At 48.1% G+C, this 21,129-nt stretch overlaps 3 protein-coding genes across 11 annotated transcripts; all 3 read right to left on the bottom strand.

Moving 5' to 3' along the window:
* Positions 1-2,454: 2,454 nt before the first annotated feature.
* Positions 2,455-3,965, bottom strand: LOC136470760 (uncharacterized). The gene is made up of 3 exons (XM_066468495.1): positions 3,863-3,965; positions 3,702-3,770; positions 2,455-3,605 (listed from the first exon to the last, which is right to left on the bottom strand). The coding sequence occupies exons 1-3, from the start codon at positions 3,963-3,965 to the stop codon at positions 2,455-2,457; spliced, it is 1,323 nt and encodes a 440-aa protein (XP_066324592.1).
* Positions 3,966-6,377: 2,412 nt separating this feature from the next.
* On the bottom strand, positions 6,378-20,965 carry LOC136478429 (calcium-dependent protein kinase 17-like). 8 transcript variants are annotated; one of them, XM_066476885.1, is made up of 12 exons: positions 20,913-20,965; positions 20,707-20,815; positions 18,761-18,904; positions 18,515-18,667; positions 18,233-18,348; positions 17,960-18,143; positions 13,397-14,126; positions 12,712-12,912; positions 12,400-12,469; positions 7,690-7,901; positions 7,452-7,516; positions 6,378-7,207 (listed from the first exon to the last, which is right to left on the bottom strand). In XM_066476885.1, exons 7-10 carry the CDS (start codon positions 13,799-13,801, stop codon positions 7,882-7,884), a joined length of 696 nt encoding a protein of 231 aa, XP_066332982.1. In that variant the 5' UTR covers positions 13,802-14,126; positions 17,960-18,143; positions 18,233-18,348; positions 18,515-18,667; positions 18,761-18,904; positions 20,707-20,815; positions 20,913-20,965; the 3' UTR covers positions 6,378-7,207; positions 7,452-7,516; positions 7,690-7,881. The 8 variants fall into 8 exon arrangements, with proteins under 8 accessions (XP_066332982.1, XP_066332978.1, XP_066332979.1 ...); XM_066476881.1 differs by having other exon boundaries at positions 12,324-12,469; positions 20,913-20,961; XM_066476882.1 differs by lacking the exon at positions 20,913-20,965 and having other exon boundaries at positions 12,324-12,469; positions 20,707-20,832.
* Positions 10,114-12,340, bottom strand: LOC136478427 (uncharacterized). Of its 2 annotated transcripts, none has more exons than XM_066476877.1 (2): positions 12,110-12,340; positions 10,114-11,974 (listed from the first exon to the last, which is right to left on the bottom strand). In XM_066476877.1, exon 2 carries the CDS (start codon positions 11,575-11,577, stop codon positions 10,483-10,485), a length of 1,095 nt encoding a protein of 364 aa, XP_066332974.1. In that variant the 5' UTR covers positions 11,578-11,974; positions 12,110-12,340; the 3' UTR covers positions 10,114-10,482. The 2 variants fall into 2 exon arrangements, with proteins under 2 accessions (XP_066332974.1, XP_066332973.1); XM_066476876.1 differs by having other exon boundaries at positions 10,114-11,970.
* Positions 20,966-21,129: the final 164 nt, after the last annotated feature.

The raw sequence follows: 21,129 nt of genomic DNA, 5'->3' as shown, positions 1-21,129 counted from the left end.
CCATACTGCTAAGAAAGACCATGTAATGATGCTAATTGCATATGACATCAAGGGATAGATAGATCATCCAAAGGCTTCAACTTCTTGCGGAGGTCATTCAAATTTCATCCTTTTTCCGCTTGCCCCCATCCCAATTGCTTCCACAGCTCCCTAGCAGAAACAGATATTTGTCAAAATATAAATAAACAGCTCTCTACCTACTTCAAGGGTGTTCTCACAAAATAACGATAGGTTGCATGTACGTACTTGGTGATACTTTGAGCCCCATTGGGAGAGGGAAACACTGGCGGCAAGGAGGTAGCGCCATCTCAGCAATGCTCTTGGGTGTTTTTGCTGGGTGGCAGAGATGAGCCTGGCTTTGCGCGTGTCAACAGAAAGCAGGAACTTCACTCCCCTAAACCGGTAGCCTTCCACTCGTTCCACATCACCCGGAGTGACAAGGTAGACGACGTCATGTTCTAGCGTGCTTAGGATAGGGAACAATGGCGGGATCTGTGGCACATCCTTGGAGATAAATGTCTTATCCTTCCAGAGATCTTTTAGAAGCAGCTTCGTGTCTACCATCCAGCTAGGGGATGGCTTATCCAGGTCCAGGGCATAGGTAACGAGCGAGATTGGGCCACCCTCCACGAAGCCATCCACGTTGAGAAACTTGATGCACTACTGCAGACGGGCTCTTTATAGAGTGCTTAAGCCCCTATTGCACTCGGCAAAGGCTTTGCCGAGTGCCGCTTTCGGCAAAGAGCAGTCGGCAAAGAACCCGTCGGCAAAGGTTTCTTTGCCGAGTGTCACATATCGGGCACTCGGTAAAGCCTTTGCCGAGTGTCACGTTAGCACTCGGCAAAAAAAATCCAACGTCAACTCTGACGGCCTCTTTGTCGAGTGCCACCTCAGCGGCACTCGGCAAAGATTTTTTTTTTTGAAAATTTTTTGCCGAGTGCCATACTATTGCACTCGGCAAATAAATTTTTACTTTTTTTTAAAAAAAAATCTTTGCCGAGTGCCATGGCTCTGGCACTCGGCAAAGCTGGGAAATTGGGCCTCTGCTTCCCAGCTTTGCCGAGTGCCATGGTCACGGCACTCGGCAAAGCCCTCTTTACCGAGTGTGGCACTCGGCAAAGAGGGGAAAAATGTTTTTTTTTGGTTTTTTGCTTTCCATCAGCACAAACAAAGAAATCACATACTCCCTCCATACCCGTATTAGCTGTCGTTCTGGGCACTAAGCCCATTTTCACAAAGCCTGTCGTCGCTCGCCCGTGCAGTGCCTTATGGACGCGAATGCCCCTCCCATCGCCGCCCGTTGCGCTCGCCAACTACTCGCAATTAATCGCGCGTCGCCTCGGTTCGCTGCGTCGCCGCCCGTCGGCTCTCGCGTCAAGGCAGACCACACACGCTCGCCCACAGCACGCTCGCCTCCCTTTATCTCGTCAGCGCGCTCGCGTCCCTCGCCGCCCGGAGGAAGCTCGTGCCATGGAGGAAGCTCGCGCCAAGGAGATCGGTCGCGCCATGGAGGAGCCTCGCGCCATGGTGGTCGCTCGCACCATGGAGGAGTCCGGCGCCATGAAGGTCACTCGCGCCATGGAGGAGACGCCGGACGCAGAGGTCGCACCGGACTCGGAGATGACGATTGCCTCTGAGATGGCGCTGGACTATCGACCCGGACGACGTCGAGATGGTGCCGGACTCCCTCGAGATCGCCCTGTTTGACGTCGAGGTGGTGCCGGACTCCCTCGACATCGCCCCGTTCGACGTCGAGGTGGTGCCGGACTCCCTCGACATCGCGCCGGACGCCGTCGAGGTGCAGTGCGCTCGCTGCGGCATGTTCCACGGTGGCGGCGTCTTCGGAGAAGCCTGCTTCCAAGCTCGCCGCGAAGCTTGCAGGTGTGCACGTTGCCGTCTTGTTCATGATGACTACGATCTCACTACTTGGATACTACATGGCATAGACAAATTTGATTGCGAGCTGTTCATCCCTGATGTGGACAAACTTGAGATGGATGGAGACACAATACTAGTACCTGAACACGTTGAACAGAAGGTGGACGAGATCTACAACATGAAGAAGTTCAAAGATGCAAAGATGAAGGAAGATGCAAACATGAAGAGTAAGGTACATGTCTTGCTTCGGCTTGCAAAATCTAATTTGCTACTACTACATTCTTGCTTCAGATTGAAAAAACTAATTTGGTACTACATTCTTCTAATTTGCTGTAGGAAGACTAGCAAGTGCTTCGGCTAGCAAGGAAGCTTCACAAGTTATTTGGAATGGGAGCCGATCTTCTCTCTCTAGTCTTTGTTTTTGAATGTGAGGAATTTTGAACTTGTTACATCCTTTTATCTTCATGGCTTCCTTCAAAACGGTTTGTAGTGTCACAAAGATCCTATTTGCTTTGTGTGGTGAGTACTCTACGAATGCCTACATGAAAAGTGAAAATGAATCAATGAGTACTCCATTTAGTTGTTAAAGAAGCAATGTAACAAGTGAAAAAGTGAACAATTTACCTGCTGCACGGCTGGAACAAGATCTTTAATTGTTTTTGCATCCTTCTTATATTGTATAGCTTGTATAGCATGAAAAAACCCCAAGTCTAGAATGTTGAAATCAGGAGAATTGGGTGGTTGACAAATAAGCCGAATATCAAACCCATCTTGCTTAGCAGCCTCACAAAAAACAGGATCATCCACTTTTAAATGAGAAGGTGCATTATCTTGTTGTATGAATATTGGCTTGTGCACATCTTCTCTTGTCCATTTGGCTCTAATGGCCGGCAACACTTGATTTAGCATGAAATCTCTAATGACATCCCTTGTGATTGAAGTTATTGGCTTGATAACTTGTTCACCACGAAGACGGTTATGACTTCCTCTAATAGCATTTTCATAAGTGACAAGTGGAAAGCAACCGATTTTCCCATAAAAAATGCACTCTCCATTTCTAAATCTTGGCCGAGCACAAACACATAAAAACATGATCCTAGGAATGTAATTCTTGTTCTTGCAAGTGCGATGTGGTTCATCTTCCTCGGGTAGCAAGTAGTATTTCTCGGATTTTTGAGAAAGGTAGAACCATTTCTCATCAATGAACACAAAGTCAAAAAAATCCTTAAACTTTGGATCACCAACCAAACCTTGCTCAATCATGTCAATGCACCACTTCAACCTAGTCTTTTTGTTAGCATCAGTGAGGTAAGGTTTGATGCTACTAGAGTGGCGTCTAAGCAAACCCTTTTTCAAATACCTTTGTATCCTAGATTTGGTAATACCAAGTCTACTAGACACATCTTCTATGGTCATTCTTTGCTTTAGAGGAATGTTGCGCAATTGTTCCAAATCAAGAGGGATTGCCTTACGGCCACATCTACCCTTCTTTTGACTAGCAACCACGACCGGAATGTTTTGAGCAAGTTGGGTTTTACCTCGCTTCCATAAGCGCTGAACCGATCGAATGTGTACACCAAACTGATCGGCAACAATGCTTGTATCTCTCTTGCCTAGTTTCCCATTTTTGCTTCTAGCCAACAATGCTTGGTACACTTGTTTTCTAACTTCTTCAGGCATGTCATGCTTTGGACGGTTTACTTGAACGGGAGCCTCAACATCTTGTTCTAGCAAAAGGAAAAAAAACAAGCACATTCATAGTAATAATTAGCCACGGCATGTTCTAGCTATAGGAAAAAAACAAACTCATTCATAAAACTTACCGGGCAGGTTTTGTACATAATTGAAATCAACCGCACCAAACTCGTCTAGTGGCAAGTTCAAATCAAACCCTGTCAAAAAAAAGAAGAAAGAAAATGAGAAACAAAACTACACATTGTTGATTTGAATATAAAAAAAAGAACAAACAAACTGAGTACATTACCATATGTGGTGTGATCCTCCATTATTGGCTCATTGAGATCGAATGGAAGATTGTCGTCATCATCTTCTTCTAAACGAACGTTCAAATCGAATGGATTAGCCATTGCGGTACAGAGAAAAGAGAAGAAGTGGAGAAGGAAACAGTGGAGCACGGCACAGATGGAAATAGAAGATGTTGAGATGGATAGGATGTAGCACCGGTTAAATAGGAAGGGGTAGATGGACAGACGGCCAGAGAAAACGAGAGCGCGCACGGTGCTATGCAACAAAAAAAGCGCCAAAGAACGAGCTGTATGGAAGGCTAAACGCGTGCGTTGCTAAACATTCGAAACCGCGCAAAAAACGAGAGCGCGCACGAGCCAAAACGCGCGCGCGCATGAGCAGCAACGCGCCCACACCCGACCCAGCGAGCGCCATGCAAAATTGCCACTCACAGCGAGGCCCAGCACAAACGCCACTTGCACAGAAACAGTGCCATGCAAAATCGCCAGTGACAGCAAAAAAAGATGTGGCTGCCAGGGATCGAACCCGCGCCCTTGTCCTCAGGGCGTTAGCCTCACTGCACTAGCTAGTCTGAACCATGATTGTTTCTCATATAGGTTGCATCCACAACTGTATTTAATAGGGATAGACAGGGAAAAATACCCTCTAATTAATTACTCCTTGGTAAGCACAATCATGTCCTAAACGACAACTAATTGAGGTATGGAGGGAGTATATATCAACACACAGCACATGATATATCACATACACATCCATATTCCATCACATACACATCCATAACCCATCACATACACATCCACCATCCATAATACATCACATATAAATCCATTGTCCATAATCCATCACATACATTCGCATCATCCATGACAATATCCATCACAATATATATATATATATATATATATATATATATATATATATATATATAGTGCCCATGCTAACACCACGGCTTTATTTCAGGGTGCACATGAAAACAATCAAACAACGACAGTTTTCTATAGTTTTCCGGATTATATACAGTTTTCCAAATTATATACATGGTCATATATAAAATTTCATAACCATCCTCAAATGTTTGAATTGACTGATGGATTGAAGTAATAAATTTTCGAATCATAACTTTCCTGAACTTCTTCCATGAATCGATCATTTCATCCATGTTACTGCAAGTGCCTGGAGACAAAGAACACTCCCAAGATTGTTCCCATCCTGAATTTGAAACCAAAGAACCAACATAAGTGCACAACATAAGTTTTTTTTCGTTTCTTTTTTTTCGTTAAGAACCCCATCAGTTTACCAGGTATAAATAGGTTCAAATAACTTATTATTTCATTACAATGATATTTTGTTCCGGAACCATTATGTCCAAACGTAGGCAATTTCTTCATCACCAATGCCCGTGCTAATGCTACGGCGGCGTTTGAACATCCAAAAATATGAGCCGACAAAACTTAAATTTCATCAAAGAACAAAAAAAATATGGATGTGTATGTGATGGGTTATGGATGTGTATGTGATGGAATATGGATATGTATGTGATATATCCTGTGCTGTGTGTTGATATATATGTGATTTTTTTGTTTGTGCTGATGGAAAGCAAAAAACAAAAAAAAAACATTTTCATCCTCTTTGCCGAGTGCCACACTCAGCAAAGAGGGCTTTGCCGAGTGCCGTGACCATGGCACTCGGCAAAGCTGGGAAGCAGAGACCCAATTTTCTAGCTTTGCCGAGTGCTAGAGCCATGGCACTCGGCAAAGATTTTTTTTTTAAAAAAAGAAAAAATTTCTTTGCCAAGTGCAAGAGTATGGCACTTGGCAAAGAATTTTCAAAAAAAAAAAAATTCTTTGCCGAGTGCCGCTAAGGTGGCACTCGGCAAAGAGGCCGTCAGAGTTGACGTCGGATTTTTTTTTTTGCCGAGTGCTGACGTGACACTCGGCAAAGGCTTTACCGAGTGCCCGATATATGGCACTCGGCAAAGAAACCTTTGCCGACTGCTCTTTACCGAGTGCGGCACTCGGCAAAGCCTTTGCCGAGTGCAATAGGGGCTTTGCCGAGTGCCCTAAGCACTCGGCAAAGAGCCCGTTGCAGTAGTGCTTCCTCTGGGTCCATAGCTATCTCTGGAAGATCATTAACGATGAGCTGAATACCTACTGTTCCATTACCACTATAGCGCCTCCACCTCCTTCTGGTTCGACCCCTGGCTTCATGCTGGTCCTCTTTGCTCCTCCCATGATGCACACTTTTCCCACACTACCAGGCCTAACGTGTCCGTGCAAAATGTTTTCCAGAATGGGTTTGAATTGTGCTTACATCCTAGGCTCACCAATTGCTGCTAGCGCTCAGCTGGACAGCCTTGTCTCTTGTTTACAGGAACTCACTCTCAACGATGATACTGATAAGCGGGTTCTGAAGCTAACTGGAAACCCTATACAGCACGGGATGCCTACGCTTCTTTAGACAACTCTCTTGGCTCGCCTGATATACACGGAACAAACTAAGAGTCTTCACCCTGGTTGTACTAAAAAGATAGGTTGAGCACAAGAGCTAATCTTCACTCCAAGCATGTTGTGGATAACGGACAATAATGTCAGCGCTGTTCAGCTTTGCTCGAAGATCGCCATCATGTGTTCTTCACCTGCACGGCCAGTGCAGATCTCTGGGAGAGAATCGGACTGACTGCTGCTGCCTCCTATTCGGATACTGAAATCTGGAGCTATAATGTGCGTGCTGGCCTTGATGCAAACATGTTGCCCTTCGTGCTTATGACGGTACTATGGCGATTTTGGGATGCAAGGAACGGGGAGATCTTTAGGAATGAGCGGTCTAGCAGCCGCTCGGTGATCTCGAGAGTTTGTGATGATTTTGTAATATGGCGCAAGCGCCTAAAGGGCAATCTTGTAACCAGTCTCAATGGCTGGCGCAATTACCTCCTCTCTTGTAACGATACTGCCCATTCCTCTTATGTGGAATGATAGTTAATATATTGTGGTGGGGAATCTCTCCCCTCCGTTTGGTTTAAAAAAAAGCACTTCTGTTGCATCTTATTGTTCATATATTGTTGTTCCAATAAAAACATGTGGATAATATCCAGTATATCGAACGGAGGATGCAAACACAAACGATCACAAAACTCCCGTCTCACACAAGATCCAGATTTCCTTATTCCACAAAATTCAGTCCATAAAATTGAAAAGGAATAATACAAGATACAGTGGCCAAAAAAAAAAAATTAATGCATGACTCCAACAATAATTTCTTCTATAAATATTATTCAGCAGGCAATTTTTCTTTGAGGTACTTGAGAATTGCTTTCGTTCCTCGCTCCAACAGAGTTCGTCTTACGCTGCACAAGAAAGCAACAGGAGGCTAAGCATATTGTAACGTTGATCAATGTGTCTGTCAACTATATCTTTCCCTTTTATTTCGGGTTTTTTGTTTTGTTCCAAGGATTTATCCCATAGCACCAACAATCATATGATGGCTATCATGTGTGTTTCTGTAATTTTTGGTGGAACCACGCTGCTACATCCCGGGTTCCTTTATTAACACAGGTATCATCAAATCACAGCTCGAGGTTACATTCTTACCTTCTTAGTGGATTTCCATCCAGTTTCAACACTTGCAAGTTAGCTTAGTTAGCTTCAAGTAATCCCTGCAGAAACAAGCATCCATAAATACAAGATCCAGCTAGATTGAGAAACATATATACAATACAACTCATGAGCAGGAAGAGTTGTCCAGAACATCTATATTATAGAACAGCGTGCGGAAATAGATACTAGATACATGAAATAAAAGACTAAAAATGAGGAAAAAAAAACATACCAGCTCTGCTTTTTTTAGCATAACATACCAGCTCTGCTAGGAGTGCTGTTATATTGCTGTCTGACAGATCAAGCTCAATGAGAGCAGTGAAATTCTTGATGCCCTGTTTATGTGTAGTTTAGCCGCCTCTGCCGCGGCACACACCTGATCACGCGGACGCCAATGCCGCCACGCTCCATCGGGAGAGGCCCATCACGCCACCAAAAGCACGCCTGAGCAGTGGTAGGTTCTTGTTTAGTTTTGGTAATTGAGTGACAATTTAGGTGGACTAATATTGTTTATGTGAGAGTACACAGGTTATTAGTCCAAGGCACATGTGTGTGAGCAATATGAAAGGATCAAGATGCCTAAGAGAAGGGGTGAATTGGGCTTCTCTAAAATTCTTGCGGAAATTTAAACCCTACACTTAGCCCATGTTCACTCCCTTATGCCTAAAAGTGTGTCTATGATTCTACACACACAAAAGTTTTGCACCATAGGTTCCAATCCTACACTAGCATGGCAATTCTAGGAATGTAAATACAAGAATTGAAATGCTCAAAATAAATGCTTAAAGTAAAGAGTAGAAAGAGGAACGCGGCTGAAAGCATCTAAGCCCCTAGTTGGGCTTCGATGATTGACGACGACATAAATTACTATGACTAACATATGTTTTGCAGAAACAAGTTTGAGTTAGGTCATGGTAATGGTGATTGTTTGGGCACTATGGTTTTCATGCCCATATCGATGGAAATCGTTTCGGTTTTCAAAGGATTGGCGACAAGATTAAGGACGGACTAGTTCTAAGTGCGGTTTGGCGTTGGAGAGACACTTAGAGTAGTTTAAGACTTTGTTTTTTCTTTGGCCGTACTATTAAGGGGGGCATGAATGGGTAGCTTGACCTAGGTGAGACTAATGGCTTTGGTGTGGTGCACACTTGTCAAACTTAGCACTAGGTAGCTCAGGTGAAGCCCAAAGATCATTTGGACTTCGTTCAAGAAGCGTCGCGATCCAGAATGAAATGAGGCATGTTTCATTGACTGGATGCTGTCCTGGATGATGCGGCGCATGTCGGGGAAGTGGAAATCCCGGCGAAGACGATGTAGATTGCGTTGTACGCCTTCGTGGTCGTCCTCGTGCACCGCGGCGAGGATTTCCTAGAGCAGCGGCGATGTCGGTGGGATGTAGAGGCGGCCGTCGTAGACGACCAAGCCGTCGAGGACGGTCCACGGCGCAGCGCGGGTGCCCACGGTGATCTCGTCCTTGATGGCGACGAGGGCGGGGTCGGAGGCGTGGGCCTGGCGTAGGCGGTCGATGAAGTCAAAGCGCGGGCCGGAGACGGCAAGGATGGCCCAGTCCTCGGTGTCACGGCGAGAGAGAGCGTCGGCCACGGTGTTCAGGACGCCAGGTTTGTACTCGACGACGAAGTCGAAGCCCAAAAGCTTGCCCATGCAGTGATGCTGGGGGATCGTGAGAGGCACTGGTCGAGGAGAAACTTCAAGCTGTAGTGGTCTGTTCGCATCGTGAATCGATGGCCCCACAGGTACGGGCGCCAGTGGCGGATGGCGTGGACGAGGCCGATGAGTTCCCGTTCATAGGCGGTGAGTGAGTGGTGGCGCAGCGCGACCGGGCGGTTGAAGTAGGCGATGGGGTGCTTGTCTTGGAGGAGGACCGCCCCAAAGCCATGTGTCGACGCGTCGCACTCGACGACGAATGGTCGGCCGAAGTCCGGGAGAGCCAACACCGGCGCCGAGGTGACCGCGGCTTTGAGGGCCGTGAACGCCGCGGTGGCCTCGTCGGTCCACGTGAACCCCTCCTTCTTCAGAAGCGCCGTGAGGGGAGCCGCAATGACGCCGTAGTCATGGACGAATTTGCGGTAGTACCCTGCGAGGCCCAAGAACCCCCGCACCGCGCGCGCCGAGCGGGGTTGGGGCCAGTCGAGGACCGCCTGCACCTTGGCGGGATCCATGGCGACGCCTGCCTCGGAATTGACATGGCCGAGGTAGGAGACGGAGTCGACGCCGAAAGCGCACTTCGAGCACTTGACGAAGAGGCGGTGTTGGCGCAGCATGGTGAGGACCGCGCGGAGGTGCCGGAGGTGATCCGCCCAGGAAGTGTTGTAGATGAGAATGTCATCAAAAAATACGAGCACAAACCGTCGGAGGAAGGGTCACAGAACGTCGTGCATGAGCGCCTGGAACGTGGCTAGGGCGTTGCACAGCCCGAACAGCATCACCACGAACTCGTAGAGGCCATCGTGGGTGCGGAACGCCGTCTTGGCGATGTCGTCCGGCCTCATGCGGACCTAGCCCGAATGCAGGTCGAGCTTGGTGAAGAATTTGGCGCCGTGGAGCTCATCGAGCAGCTCGTCGACGACCGGGATGGGGAAGGCGTCCTTGACGGTGATGGCGTTTAGGGCATGGTAGTCGACGCAGAAGCGCCATGACCTATCAGCCTTCATGACGAGGAGGACCGAGGAGGAGAACGTTGAAGAGCTCCGGCAAATGAGCCCTTGGTCCAGCATGGCCGCACATTGGCGCTCCAATTCATCCTTGTGCAGCGCCGGATAGCGATAGGGCCGGACGGCCACGGGTTGTGCCCCCGGCACCAGGGTGATGCTGTGGTCGCGGCCTCGAGGTGGGGGCAGTCCGTGGGGCTCGGCGACGACGTCGGTGAAAGAGCCCACTGTGGTCGCGCTGATGCCGGGGGCTACCGGCCTGCCAGGCCGTGCCAGCACACCTCGTGTGCGTGGCGCCTGAAGGTCAGCGTGCGCGCGCTGAAATCCCACACGATCGGGCCCAATGTGGCGAGCCACTAGGTGCCAAGGACCACGTCGTAGCCCGCGAGCGGCATGACGAAGAGGTCGGCGAAGAACATGTCGTAGCCGATGGAGAGCGTGGCCTGGCGGATGACGCCAAGGCACGCGACTCGTTCGTCGTTGGCCACCGTAGCCGTGAGTCGGGGTCGGCGTTGGAGGGGCAGCCCGGAGCGGTGTGCGGCGGCCTCGAAGATGAAGTTGTGGTTGGATCCCGAGTCGAGGAGGGCGGTGAGGGTCGTGTTGCCCAGAGTGACCGGGACCTGCATCATGTCGCTGAACGCCACGCCGGCGATGGCATGCAGGGAGTAGTGGGGCGTCTCCTCGGTGGTGTCGTCCCCGACGGTCTCGGAGGCCTCCGCGTCGTCATCTTCCACCATGCCATCAAGGAGGAAGAGGTGCTTGCAGACGCGGTTGTGGCCCCGGGTGAATTTCTCGTCGCAGTTGTAGCAGAGGCCGAGGCAGCGCCGCTCCTCCTGCTCCGCCTGAGTGAGACGCTTGATCGTCCGGCCCTCCACCGTGACCGTGGGCTGGGCGACCGCTTTGGGCGCTGGCGGCGCCGGCAGCGCGAGGCGAGGCGCTAGCGGAGGAAGAAGACCTCGGGGCGTCGCTCGCGGTGGAGCCGCCGCATACTGCTCCTGGAGTTCAAGCTTGCACGCCAGGCTCATGGCCCCGGCGAGGGTTTGCGGATTGTGAACCTCGACATCGAGGCTGAGAGGCGGCTGAAGTCCTCCGGTGAAGAGTTGCATGCGTTGAGCTTGTTCGAGCGGTCCCGCCCGGGGGAGGAGCGCTTGAAAGCGATCCTGGTATTCCACCACGGTGCTGGTGCGCTTGCACTCGGCCAGCTCGTAGAGAGGGTTGAAGCGCAGCGGTGGCCCGTAGCGGAGGTGAAGCAGATCCTTGAAGCGGCGCCAGGATGGGATCCCCTCGTCTTGTTGAACTTGGATGTACCACATCTGTGCGCCGTCCTTGAGGTTGTAGGAGGCCATCCACACCTTCTCCTCCTCGATGATGCGCTGTTGATGGAAATATGACTCACATCTGTTAATGAAGATCAGGGGATCGGTCTTGCCGTCATACCGCGGAAAGTCCATCTTTTGGAATCGCGGGGGCCAGTCCTGATGATGCTCGCTGGTGCCCGATCCGCTGGCGGAGGAGGACGACGGCGGTGGCTTGGGGTCGGCGGCCAAGTGCTGGATCGCCTAGGAGTTGGCCTCGACCGAGGCCTACAGCGTCTTGACGGCGGCGGCCAGGGTATCCAAGGTGGCCTTGAGGACGGCATTGTCGCCCATGGTGGCCGAGCGGGGCGTGGGGGACGACGTGGAGGCAGAGTGCGGCGGCGGCGGAGAAGTGGAACGAACAGGCAAGGAACGCCGGGATCGTGATACCAGGTTGTCAAGGGCCTCAAGCCCTAGGGTAGGAGGACCTTGACTACGTAGATCGTAGTCGCGATCCATGACTTAGGGTGAGGTTTTGCCCCTCTTCGCCTAGCTTGTTTGGAGAAGAGAGAAAGAGAGATTAGATGATAATATATTGCTTAATTCCTTCCTAGTCTGCGTACAAGAATATATAAGCCTTGAGGCTAACAAACTCAGAGCTAATTGCTCCTCAATCTAAGGAACCGACCTATTATTTCCATCTAGCCACTAGTCAGTTCCACCTGACCCGCGGGCGACGGCGCGGCTGCTGCGCGTTCTGCGGCCCGGCGTACGTCGCGGGCGCGACGTTTCCTTGTGTAGGAGCGGCCCCACATGACAACATGATACATGTGCATATATATAAATATATAAATAGATATTCCTCGGATGACAGCATCTGCTCAGACTATTTGGCAGCACACCAGCTCTTTGCACACTTGGCATCAACAGCCAGGTCGACTTTCAAAATGTTGGTTCCGTAGAAAGGTTTGGACATACACTCCACCACTATAGCCTTGGCCACCTCAGCAGATTCTGAAGGCCCTTCCAGTATCAATTCATCATGCACCTGACATGCAAACATTGCAACCAATGTTATCCAAATGATGTTATCGAATAGTTATCTCCTGTGGAGTTCCTTGCTCTAGAGCCAGCTAATGTGTGAGTTCCTCTCCAGTGGTCTCGGGTCAAGTGTGAAAAGTGAGAGACACCATTAGATGTAAAAGGGTGTGTGTGGCTCTATGGGTTTCTAAACCCACTCCTTTATTCTTCTTAATATAATGATACGTAGAGAAAAAAAAATTATTGCACCTTCTTGATGGATGGATCTTCAAAGAAAGGAGCAAACTCCATCAGGACACCCCTTCCACCATCTAGAACATCAACCCAAATGCAAGTTTTGCCATGTCCAAAATCAGCTGCCTGTACATCAGAATTTGCTGAATAGATGCTAAAGCATATTACTTCTCCATGACCAACTGGTGTCTTTTCTTTGGCATCAATATCTGCTACCTGCAGAAACATTATACTCAAATAACTACACTGGAGTTCACTTTTGAGCATTGCTTGCCATCATAGAAGTAGACAATGAGCATATTAGCTCACTAAACTAAGGAAGCTGATACAGACTACAACCTTCAGCATTACATATGATATCTGACTTCAACTCATGCATTGCCTTTGGCAGGTTTTGATACATTAATGAGGAACATATACCAAACACATGGTTCAGCATACAGAGCCCCAGGATTTAAAATCTATCACCATCAGAAGTTTCTTGTAACAACTATGGAATTGGAACAAACACTAAAGTAATTCATGACAGATGACAACTCACAGTAAAAAGATATCACTCAGCTAAACCTAATACTTACAAAAAATGGAACATTTTGTGTCTTTGTGAAACAAATGGTTTTGCCTAGATGAATAAGGATGGACAACCTGACCACTCCATAGGAGCAAATAAATCAAGCAACCAAGCAGGGTTCCTTTTTACCTCTGTGTGACATGCATGAATAAAGCTCTTGTACTTTGTAGTGAGCAGTTTAACAATGCTCCTAGCTGACTCGATATTGTCAACTACCAAAACTTTGTCGTAGATGCTAGCAAGTGCCTTCCGTGCTTTTAAAGATTCCTCAGAGAAGGCTGCTTTAGTTGGCAAAGGTGAAACCACCTTTTTTACCACAAGTTTCTTCTCCTTGTTGTCATCACCATCATGAACTTCATCATCAAGCTCCAAAATTACCTCTGTATTAGGTTTATCAAGCAAAGGATCCTCTGCTGGTGCATAGTCACGCCAAGGAATCTCCACCTTAGAGGCTCTAGGCATGCTCAAACACTTGGGACTATCATTAACAACACTTATTGGAGCTGGCACTGATTGCACAGGCTGATTTACCATCCTATGCCTGACCAGTTCTCAATCATCACCATGTCTATTCATTGATTTGGATGATACACGATCTCTCAGGTTCTGCAAGTAAGGGTAGTTCAAACCCCTGCGATCTTCAGAGAGACCATCTTGTACATTTCCAGCCAATAGAGTGCTTCCCATATAGATGTTATTTGTGACATTGTTGGCAGTTTTGAGATAGAACAGCATCAAGGTCTCTTGAACCCATTCTTGTGTAATATTCCTCACGTTTAATTTGGGATAGAATTGAAGCTTGAAACCACTGCTTCCTCGAACTGCCACATCTGAGCTATGAGAATAGTCCTGCTCCTGCCTGTCAGTCAAAACGATTGCCAGAGTTAGAAATCACCAAGTAACATGAAATTCCTAAGTCCCTGAAAAATGCCTAAAGGGGAACATTTCAGAGTGTGAATAGATTGCAAGGTACAATGACAAGCTTAAGTGTACCACTATTAGCTGGCAGCGTACAGATAGGTCAGAACAGAGCAATATCATGGGACACTAGGATGTGACACCGTGTTCCCTTGCCTAACACAGAAACCGGCACATCCTGTGATTAGTTGGCAGAGACTCTATTTACAGTGGCCAGGACATGGGGTTAATTAGTTGCAAATGAAAGAAGAGAGCTCCCGAGACAGTCTAAACCACAGCGGTAGACGCAAATCCACCTAGAACAGCACAAGCATCATTCCCGACCCGACACAGGCACACAGCTAAGCACCGCGTAGAGAACGCCCACTTCACATAGTCCGAAGACCGAAGGGGGCATTTTAACGACCTCCGAAGGCCACAACGAACAACGAATGACTCAAGGGAAAATTGGGTGCATACCATTGAAAGATCTCATCTTTTGCTATGTACCATCAAAAGATACATTCTTAGCTATGTAGCATCAAAAGATCACTTCTTTTGGACATTTACCATTTTCCATCAAGTTAGCAAACACCGGCTGCTCACCGTGAAGGGCTGCGTTATGTGGCCATCACCGTGATGCTGCCATGCTGCCGCCCAGGGATGCCCGCCTGTGGCTCCTCGAGGTCTGGCTGCATCAACGACTACGCGTGGTTGCATCGCGGCGGCGGCGACGGCTCCCGACCGTTAGCGTCGTTTGACAGGAGGCTCGTCGAGGATAGCACCGGATAGACCATGACGCTGCCGCTAGAGGACCAGAAGTCGATCCTGCTGGCATGGCGCGGACGACGACAAAGACCCTGCTCCTCCTCCGCCCCCGCCTGTCACCTCCTCTTCCTGTTCGTCGTCATCGTCCTGTCCTGCCTGCTGGCGAGCCCGGCTGAGCTGGAAGATGGGGAGCCCGCCTGCTGCTGTCCCGTCATTGGAAGAGAGGATGGGATTGGGTTCGGAAGTGAGGAGGTGGAAGTGGTAGTCTCTCCGCTCCGCAGCAGGGTAACGAGTAGGAAGGAGCTAGGAGGAAGAGTTGGAGAGGACCGCGTCTGGCCTGGCTGGGGTCGTCGGAGCTCAGCCATGGCATCCCTATGTGCTGAACCAAAGTAGCGAGCGACGATGGATAGCCTGGCCATAGCACAACAGTCCTTCACGGTGAGCAGCCGGCGTTAGCTAATTTGACGGAAAGTGGTAAATTTCCAAAAGAAGTGATCTTTTGATGCTATATGTAGCCAAGAGTGATCTTTTAATGTTACATAGCAAAAGATGAGATCTTTCGATGCTATGCATCCAATTTTCCCATGACTAACACGAAATAAGAGCGATTCGGTGCCACGGCAACTACCTCCTGCATCCGGAACTCGCCGGCGGCGGCGAGGCGAAGGACGACGACGACGACAGCCATGGGGGCGCCGCCGAGCCGTGGCGCCGCAGCAGGGGCCCCGGCGCCACCTGCGCCACCACCATCGACGCCACGGACCGCCTCATGTTGGACCCCGCAAGGCCGCCGCCGGCCAAGCAGAAACCGAGGCCGCAGCGGGGCGCCGTCTTCTCGCGGCGGGAGAGCGAGCAGGTGGAGGGGACGCTCGTCCGCGGCGCGGACTAGCGGGAAGAGGACGGCGAGAGCATTAGGGCGCCAGCGCGGTGCGGGGAGCCGCCTATTGTGGAGCCCCGGGGGAGTGGAGGCGGTGGCGATTTTGGTCCTGTCTCGATCTTGTTCTATTTGGTATATATTGATCCTGTCTTTTCTCGTTTGGGTCTCGAACTCTCTGATTTCTTCTTGGTTTATTTTGGTTCTTCTCCATATCGTGAGGACTCCTGATCTGTCTCGTTTAACCGCCTACGTGGACTCATGCTAGAAGAAAACAGGAGACGGAGACAGCCCGAGCGCACCATGGTCACGCGCCTGGCTATGGCTTTGGTGGTCCCCTTCGGGCTATCTATGCATGCATCCATGCATTGATTCAATCCCGCTAATTCCGCGTGGCTGTGGTTTGCCTCGCACATCTAACTGGCTCGTTAATCACGCCGTGACTCTCGTTTCTCTCTTCTCTCTCCAGGCGTCTCGATCTGGATCTCAGAAAAGTGCACGCACGGCGGCTCCTCCCATGGATCCTCCCACAAAAGTGCACTGCACAGCGCCTCCTCCCGGTGGCGGCAGCGTCGAGTCCTCTCCAGTCCAAGCACCGGCGGCGGCGGCTCCTCCTTCCATCGGTAGCAGCCGCGGCTCGTCCTCCCCCGTGCGCCCTCGCCTCGCGTGGATGTGGTCCGGCGTCGGCGCGGCTCGACCCGCACGCACGGCTCCCCGGCGGCGACGCTCACCGCCTCTGGGGCGCCGGCCCTCCATGGCCACCTCGGGATCTCGACGGCAGCGCCCCACGGCCCCACGTCCTTTTCCACGGCGAATGGGGCAGCGGCCTCCTGCTTCCTATGGCAGCGCTGAGATTCGCCAGCACCCCATGCTCTATCCGCCGCCGTACGCGACCGCTGCAGAACTCGCTCCGTCCGCTGCCCTCGTAACCCATTCCATCCATCGGCGGTCAACCTGTCGCCTCTGGCCACCACCGAGCTCTTCACGTCGTTCGTTCTGCCGTCGTACGTCGCCGACCAGTTCATGCTCCCCTGCGCCCGTGCGAACCTCCCGGAGGAGCCGAGGGAGTCGTCGCCGCCGCCGGTGGCCCCGTCCTTGCTGACCGCGGCTAACGCCACCACCATTCTTCTTCCTGGCGTTGCGCCGGCGCTGCTTTGGCGCGCTGCCGCCGGAGTAGAACTGTAGAAGGCGTCCGCCGGCGTTGAGCACGGCGGCCACGCCGGAGAGCTGCTGCTTCTGCGGCGGCGGTGGGAGCGCGACGGGGAGGAACGCGGTGAAGCGGCGAGATCATCGGTCGCGGCGGTCATAATGTAGAATTCTTGTAAATATTATTGGTGAAAATTCTAGTAAATATTGTGAGTATTGTTGTAAACAGAATTCTCGTAAACATGTAACTTTCGATCATTCTTGTTAGTTTTTGTCGTCAACCATAATAAAAAATTATCGTAAATACTCAATCCATCTCAAATTGTAAGACGTTTGACTTTTTTGACACCAAGTTTGACCACTCGTCTTATTCAAAAATTTATGCAAAATATCACTTCTTTCGTCGTGGCTTGGTTTATTAATAAAAGTTCTTCAAGAATGACTTAAATTTAACTATGTTTGCATAAATTTTTTGAATAAGACGAGTGGTCAAATTTGGAGTCAAAAAAGTCAAACGTCTTACAATTTGGGATGGATGGAGTACTTATATTCATAGTACCAATTTTTATCGTAAATATCAATGCAAGTTATGTCAATAGAGAATTCATAATATGGAATTGTGGTAGATATTATTTTTAGAGTTCAAATTTTCGTAAATATTTTTTGCCGAAACTGTCTTAAATATTATTAGTGCATGTTCTCGTAATTCACATTCAAGGTTGATTCTCGTAAACATAGTTGTCAAATTCACAAGGATAGCAAGACATAGATTATAGTAAATCACAATCAATGGCATATATTTTCTAGTAAATCATTTACTTTAAGACGATAGGTTTGTATTTGCTTTTAGTATTCTCGTAATACTTGCATGCATGGCACTAGCCGTACAGTACACCAGCATGTGTATTCTCGTAACGTAACACATCTGTACACGCTTGCATGCATGGCACCGTGTGAAGCCGTCATAATTATTCCAAATATCCAGCGTCATTAATTACGGCAATTACCTGCAGCCTGGATCCCGCATGCATGCAGCCGGAAGAGGAAAGCAGTAACGCGCTTTGGGCTGGCTGGCTCGATCGGATGGGGCATCAGGGTGCGGTCGGTTGGCCTGGCTACAAAATAAGGTATTTTGTAGCTAGCTACTGAATATCCTGCAATTTCATCTTCAGACAAATTTTCAGCAATGACCTACAGACACCCAGTCACGAGAACATCAATACTTAACACAATAAATATGCTCTCTATAAAACCAAGCAATAACACATTCCAGTACTCACCCTAAGGGCCATCTTCTTTAGTTTATTCATTGCAGAAAACTGTTTCAATCTGGTTAAAACAGCAGAATCCAGAGGTTTGTCAGGAGCCACTCCATCTACACAAACCCAGGGATGACCTGCCAAAATGAAGACGGGTCATTTGAGAGGACTTATGACAATGAATCTAGATGGACAACAGAATGTTCTATAGTAAAGCGGGATGCTTCACCCAGTTAGATGATCAACAGAATGTTTTCTATAGGTGGTAGTGGTATTTGTGCCTCAGAAATCCTATGTACTTACATAGATCTTCATGTGCAATCAATCTCTTTCTGGGATCACAGTTTAGCATCTTCCTGACCAAATCCTTTGCACTCTCTGAAATACTGGGCCAGGGATCAGATGAAAAATCAAGATCACCATTCAGAACTTGTTCAAATATCCCTTGTTCAGATTCTGCAAAAGGCAGACCAATGTCCAAAAGCATTGCAGCACTGTCAGAAGCAAGGCAAGGCAAAAAGTGCAGCAAAGGGGTAGATGTATCCTCACCATCCCAAAATGGAGGAACCCCGCTCAATAAGATATAAATTATTACACCCGCACTCCACACATCCACCTCACAGCCATAGTGTTTCTTCAGAACCTCAGGGGCGACATAGTAAGGACTTCCAACAACATCCAAAAATATTTCACCTGTAAGCATATCAAGTCAACACAGACAACACAGGAATAGTAAGTGGTATATACGGTGTTAGAAACAATAAAAAAAACAGAATTAGTGGCCATATGCTCATGTTGATATTTCATTTCTTCTTGTGTGAAGTTCAATAGTACCCTTCTTGGTGTCAAAAAGAAAGAATAAACAACTTCCCTAAGAGCACCCCAAATGTGTATTCAATTTTGGAGAGAAAAGTAGTAACATGGAGTTCAGTTGATGGCTTGATGCCTCCAAAGCTGGTTGTTTAGCGGGGCCCACAGGGGAAAATAGAAAACCTCGTCTCCCATTATCCTCATCCTCTTACTCTCTTTGTTTTTTTCGAACAAGCAGGAGATTTGCATGGTATGGCATCAAGACAGGAGAAAAGCCAAAATAGCGAGTCCAGCGACCTTACACAATGGCCCAGGAGATCTGCGCTTCTCTCTCAGCAAAATGAATCAAGGCTACCAGAAATGATTCTTTTACCAAATTGTATTCGAACTAAGTTTAAACTTTAAAGTTTGGTTTTCAGCCCTAAAACCACTACCAGACTGCTCCAATATGCTTAACAGCACTTGAGCTGCTCTAAGAATGAATCTCAGAACATGCATGACTGCAACTGTGCTAAATCTCATCCGTCAAAGTAAAATGAATGAGAATGCTTTAAAGCCTTAATTAACAGTCAGAATATAAAATCCAGGATCTGAAACGTCATTTTTTAAGTTGCACATTCATCAACACCATAGATTTCAAACAATATCACCTAGAGTGTTAAATGGCAGTGTCTGCAGTTTGGGACAAACCCAAACCATCCAGTGGTAAGAATTGGTTAACTTGCATGTGCTACTTCCTTTCTTCCTCAACTCTCATTGATTGGCGTTGCTGAGTCAATAGTTTTGACTAAACTGGTATGATCAAGCAAGTTTGGATCGAGTGTGTGCATCTGAACTCTGAAGGTTCATAGGTTGAGGAACACATTGATTGTATGTACATCTTGGCATCACCACTTCTCATAGTTGTAAAGCCCTTTTTTATAGTAGTTAGAATCTCCAAATGTATGTGTCCTACAAATGTATCCTTGCAACTTAACATGATTGCTATACATGTGTTGATATTAGTGTAAGCACCACTTTGCAGTTCGCTCACATGGGGGTCTCTACTGAGAAAATTCGCACATTTTCATGCAAATTAAAAGATAATTTTCAGTTAAACATCACAAATAACCATGCTACTATTGTGCAGAAATTAGACTTGAACTAAACCTGGAGACAACAATGCATAAGTTAATAAAACAATCATTGGATACTAAATGACCATGAGGAGATTGCAGGGTAGAGATTAATGACCATGATGCACATCTATGTGTGCCTTTTCTTTCTATTGTTGTCTATTTATTTGTAGCTTCAAAATGTAGGAATTTGATTGCAATTTCACGTTGGTACAGGGATGGAGCTCATTTTGATCAGAAGCTTCCCTCCCAGATTTATTGAATATCTGTACCCCTGCTACACAGCACCTCCTTTTAGTAGAAGTTCTTTCAAAAGTGAAAGTTCTACAGGCTGCACAAGATCTACTCAGGACAGGAACAAGGTTTCAGCATATACAAGAATCTGTAGCAGGTATGTTAGATTAAATTGGTGTGGCAGCCTAAATAATTTGACGTTTTGTTGTGGTCAACATCTACATGTTTTACAAAGCTTCCATGCAATTGCTGTCATCTATGTTTTTGCTTTTGAGTACTAAATGATGATTTGGAGCTTGCTAAATTCACCAGACAGCTAAGAGGAAATTAGCCCACGTCTTTATTCTGAAATCATCCGAAAGGGCTCACAGATAAGGACCTCTTTTTATCAGTTCCCTTCTCTTCTCTCTTTAACTGCATCTACGGTTCTCTTCAACTGCTGTTCCTGAAATGCATCAATAGCAAAAGGCAATGGCTCAAAGGGAGCTGGGGAGAATAATTACCATGTAGAAGAGCTATATACGTATAACCAACCTAATTACCTGAACAATTGAAGCTACAAATCCACAAGCTCCAATCGAACCCCCGCGAGATGGAATTCATACAGAAGCTTGGTCGCAACAGTTGAACAAAGTGCAACTAGAACCATGAAGCCAGTGGGCGGTGGCGCTAAACTGTGGAACTGCTATATGCCTGGTGGAGCAGGACACCAGCGCAATTATTGCTGGCTTACTGCGGAGACAGACATGAATGCAAATC

Source organism: Miscanthus floridulus, chromosome 8, assembly GCF_019320115.1.
Source record: "Miscanthus floridulus cultivar M001 chromosome 8, ASM1932011v1, whole genome shotgun sequence".
Lineage (NCBI taxonomy): Eukaryota > Viridiplantae > Streptophyta > Magnoliopsida > Poales > Poaceae > Miscanthus > Miscanthus floridulus.
Note: the sequence above shows the minus strand (reverse complement) of the source record. Positions and strands in the feature narration are given on the sequence as shown.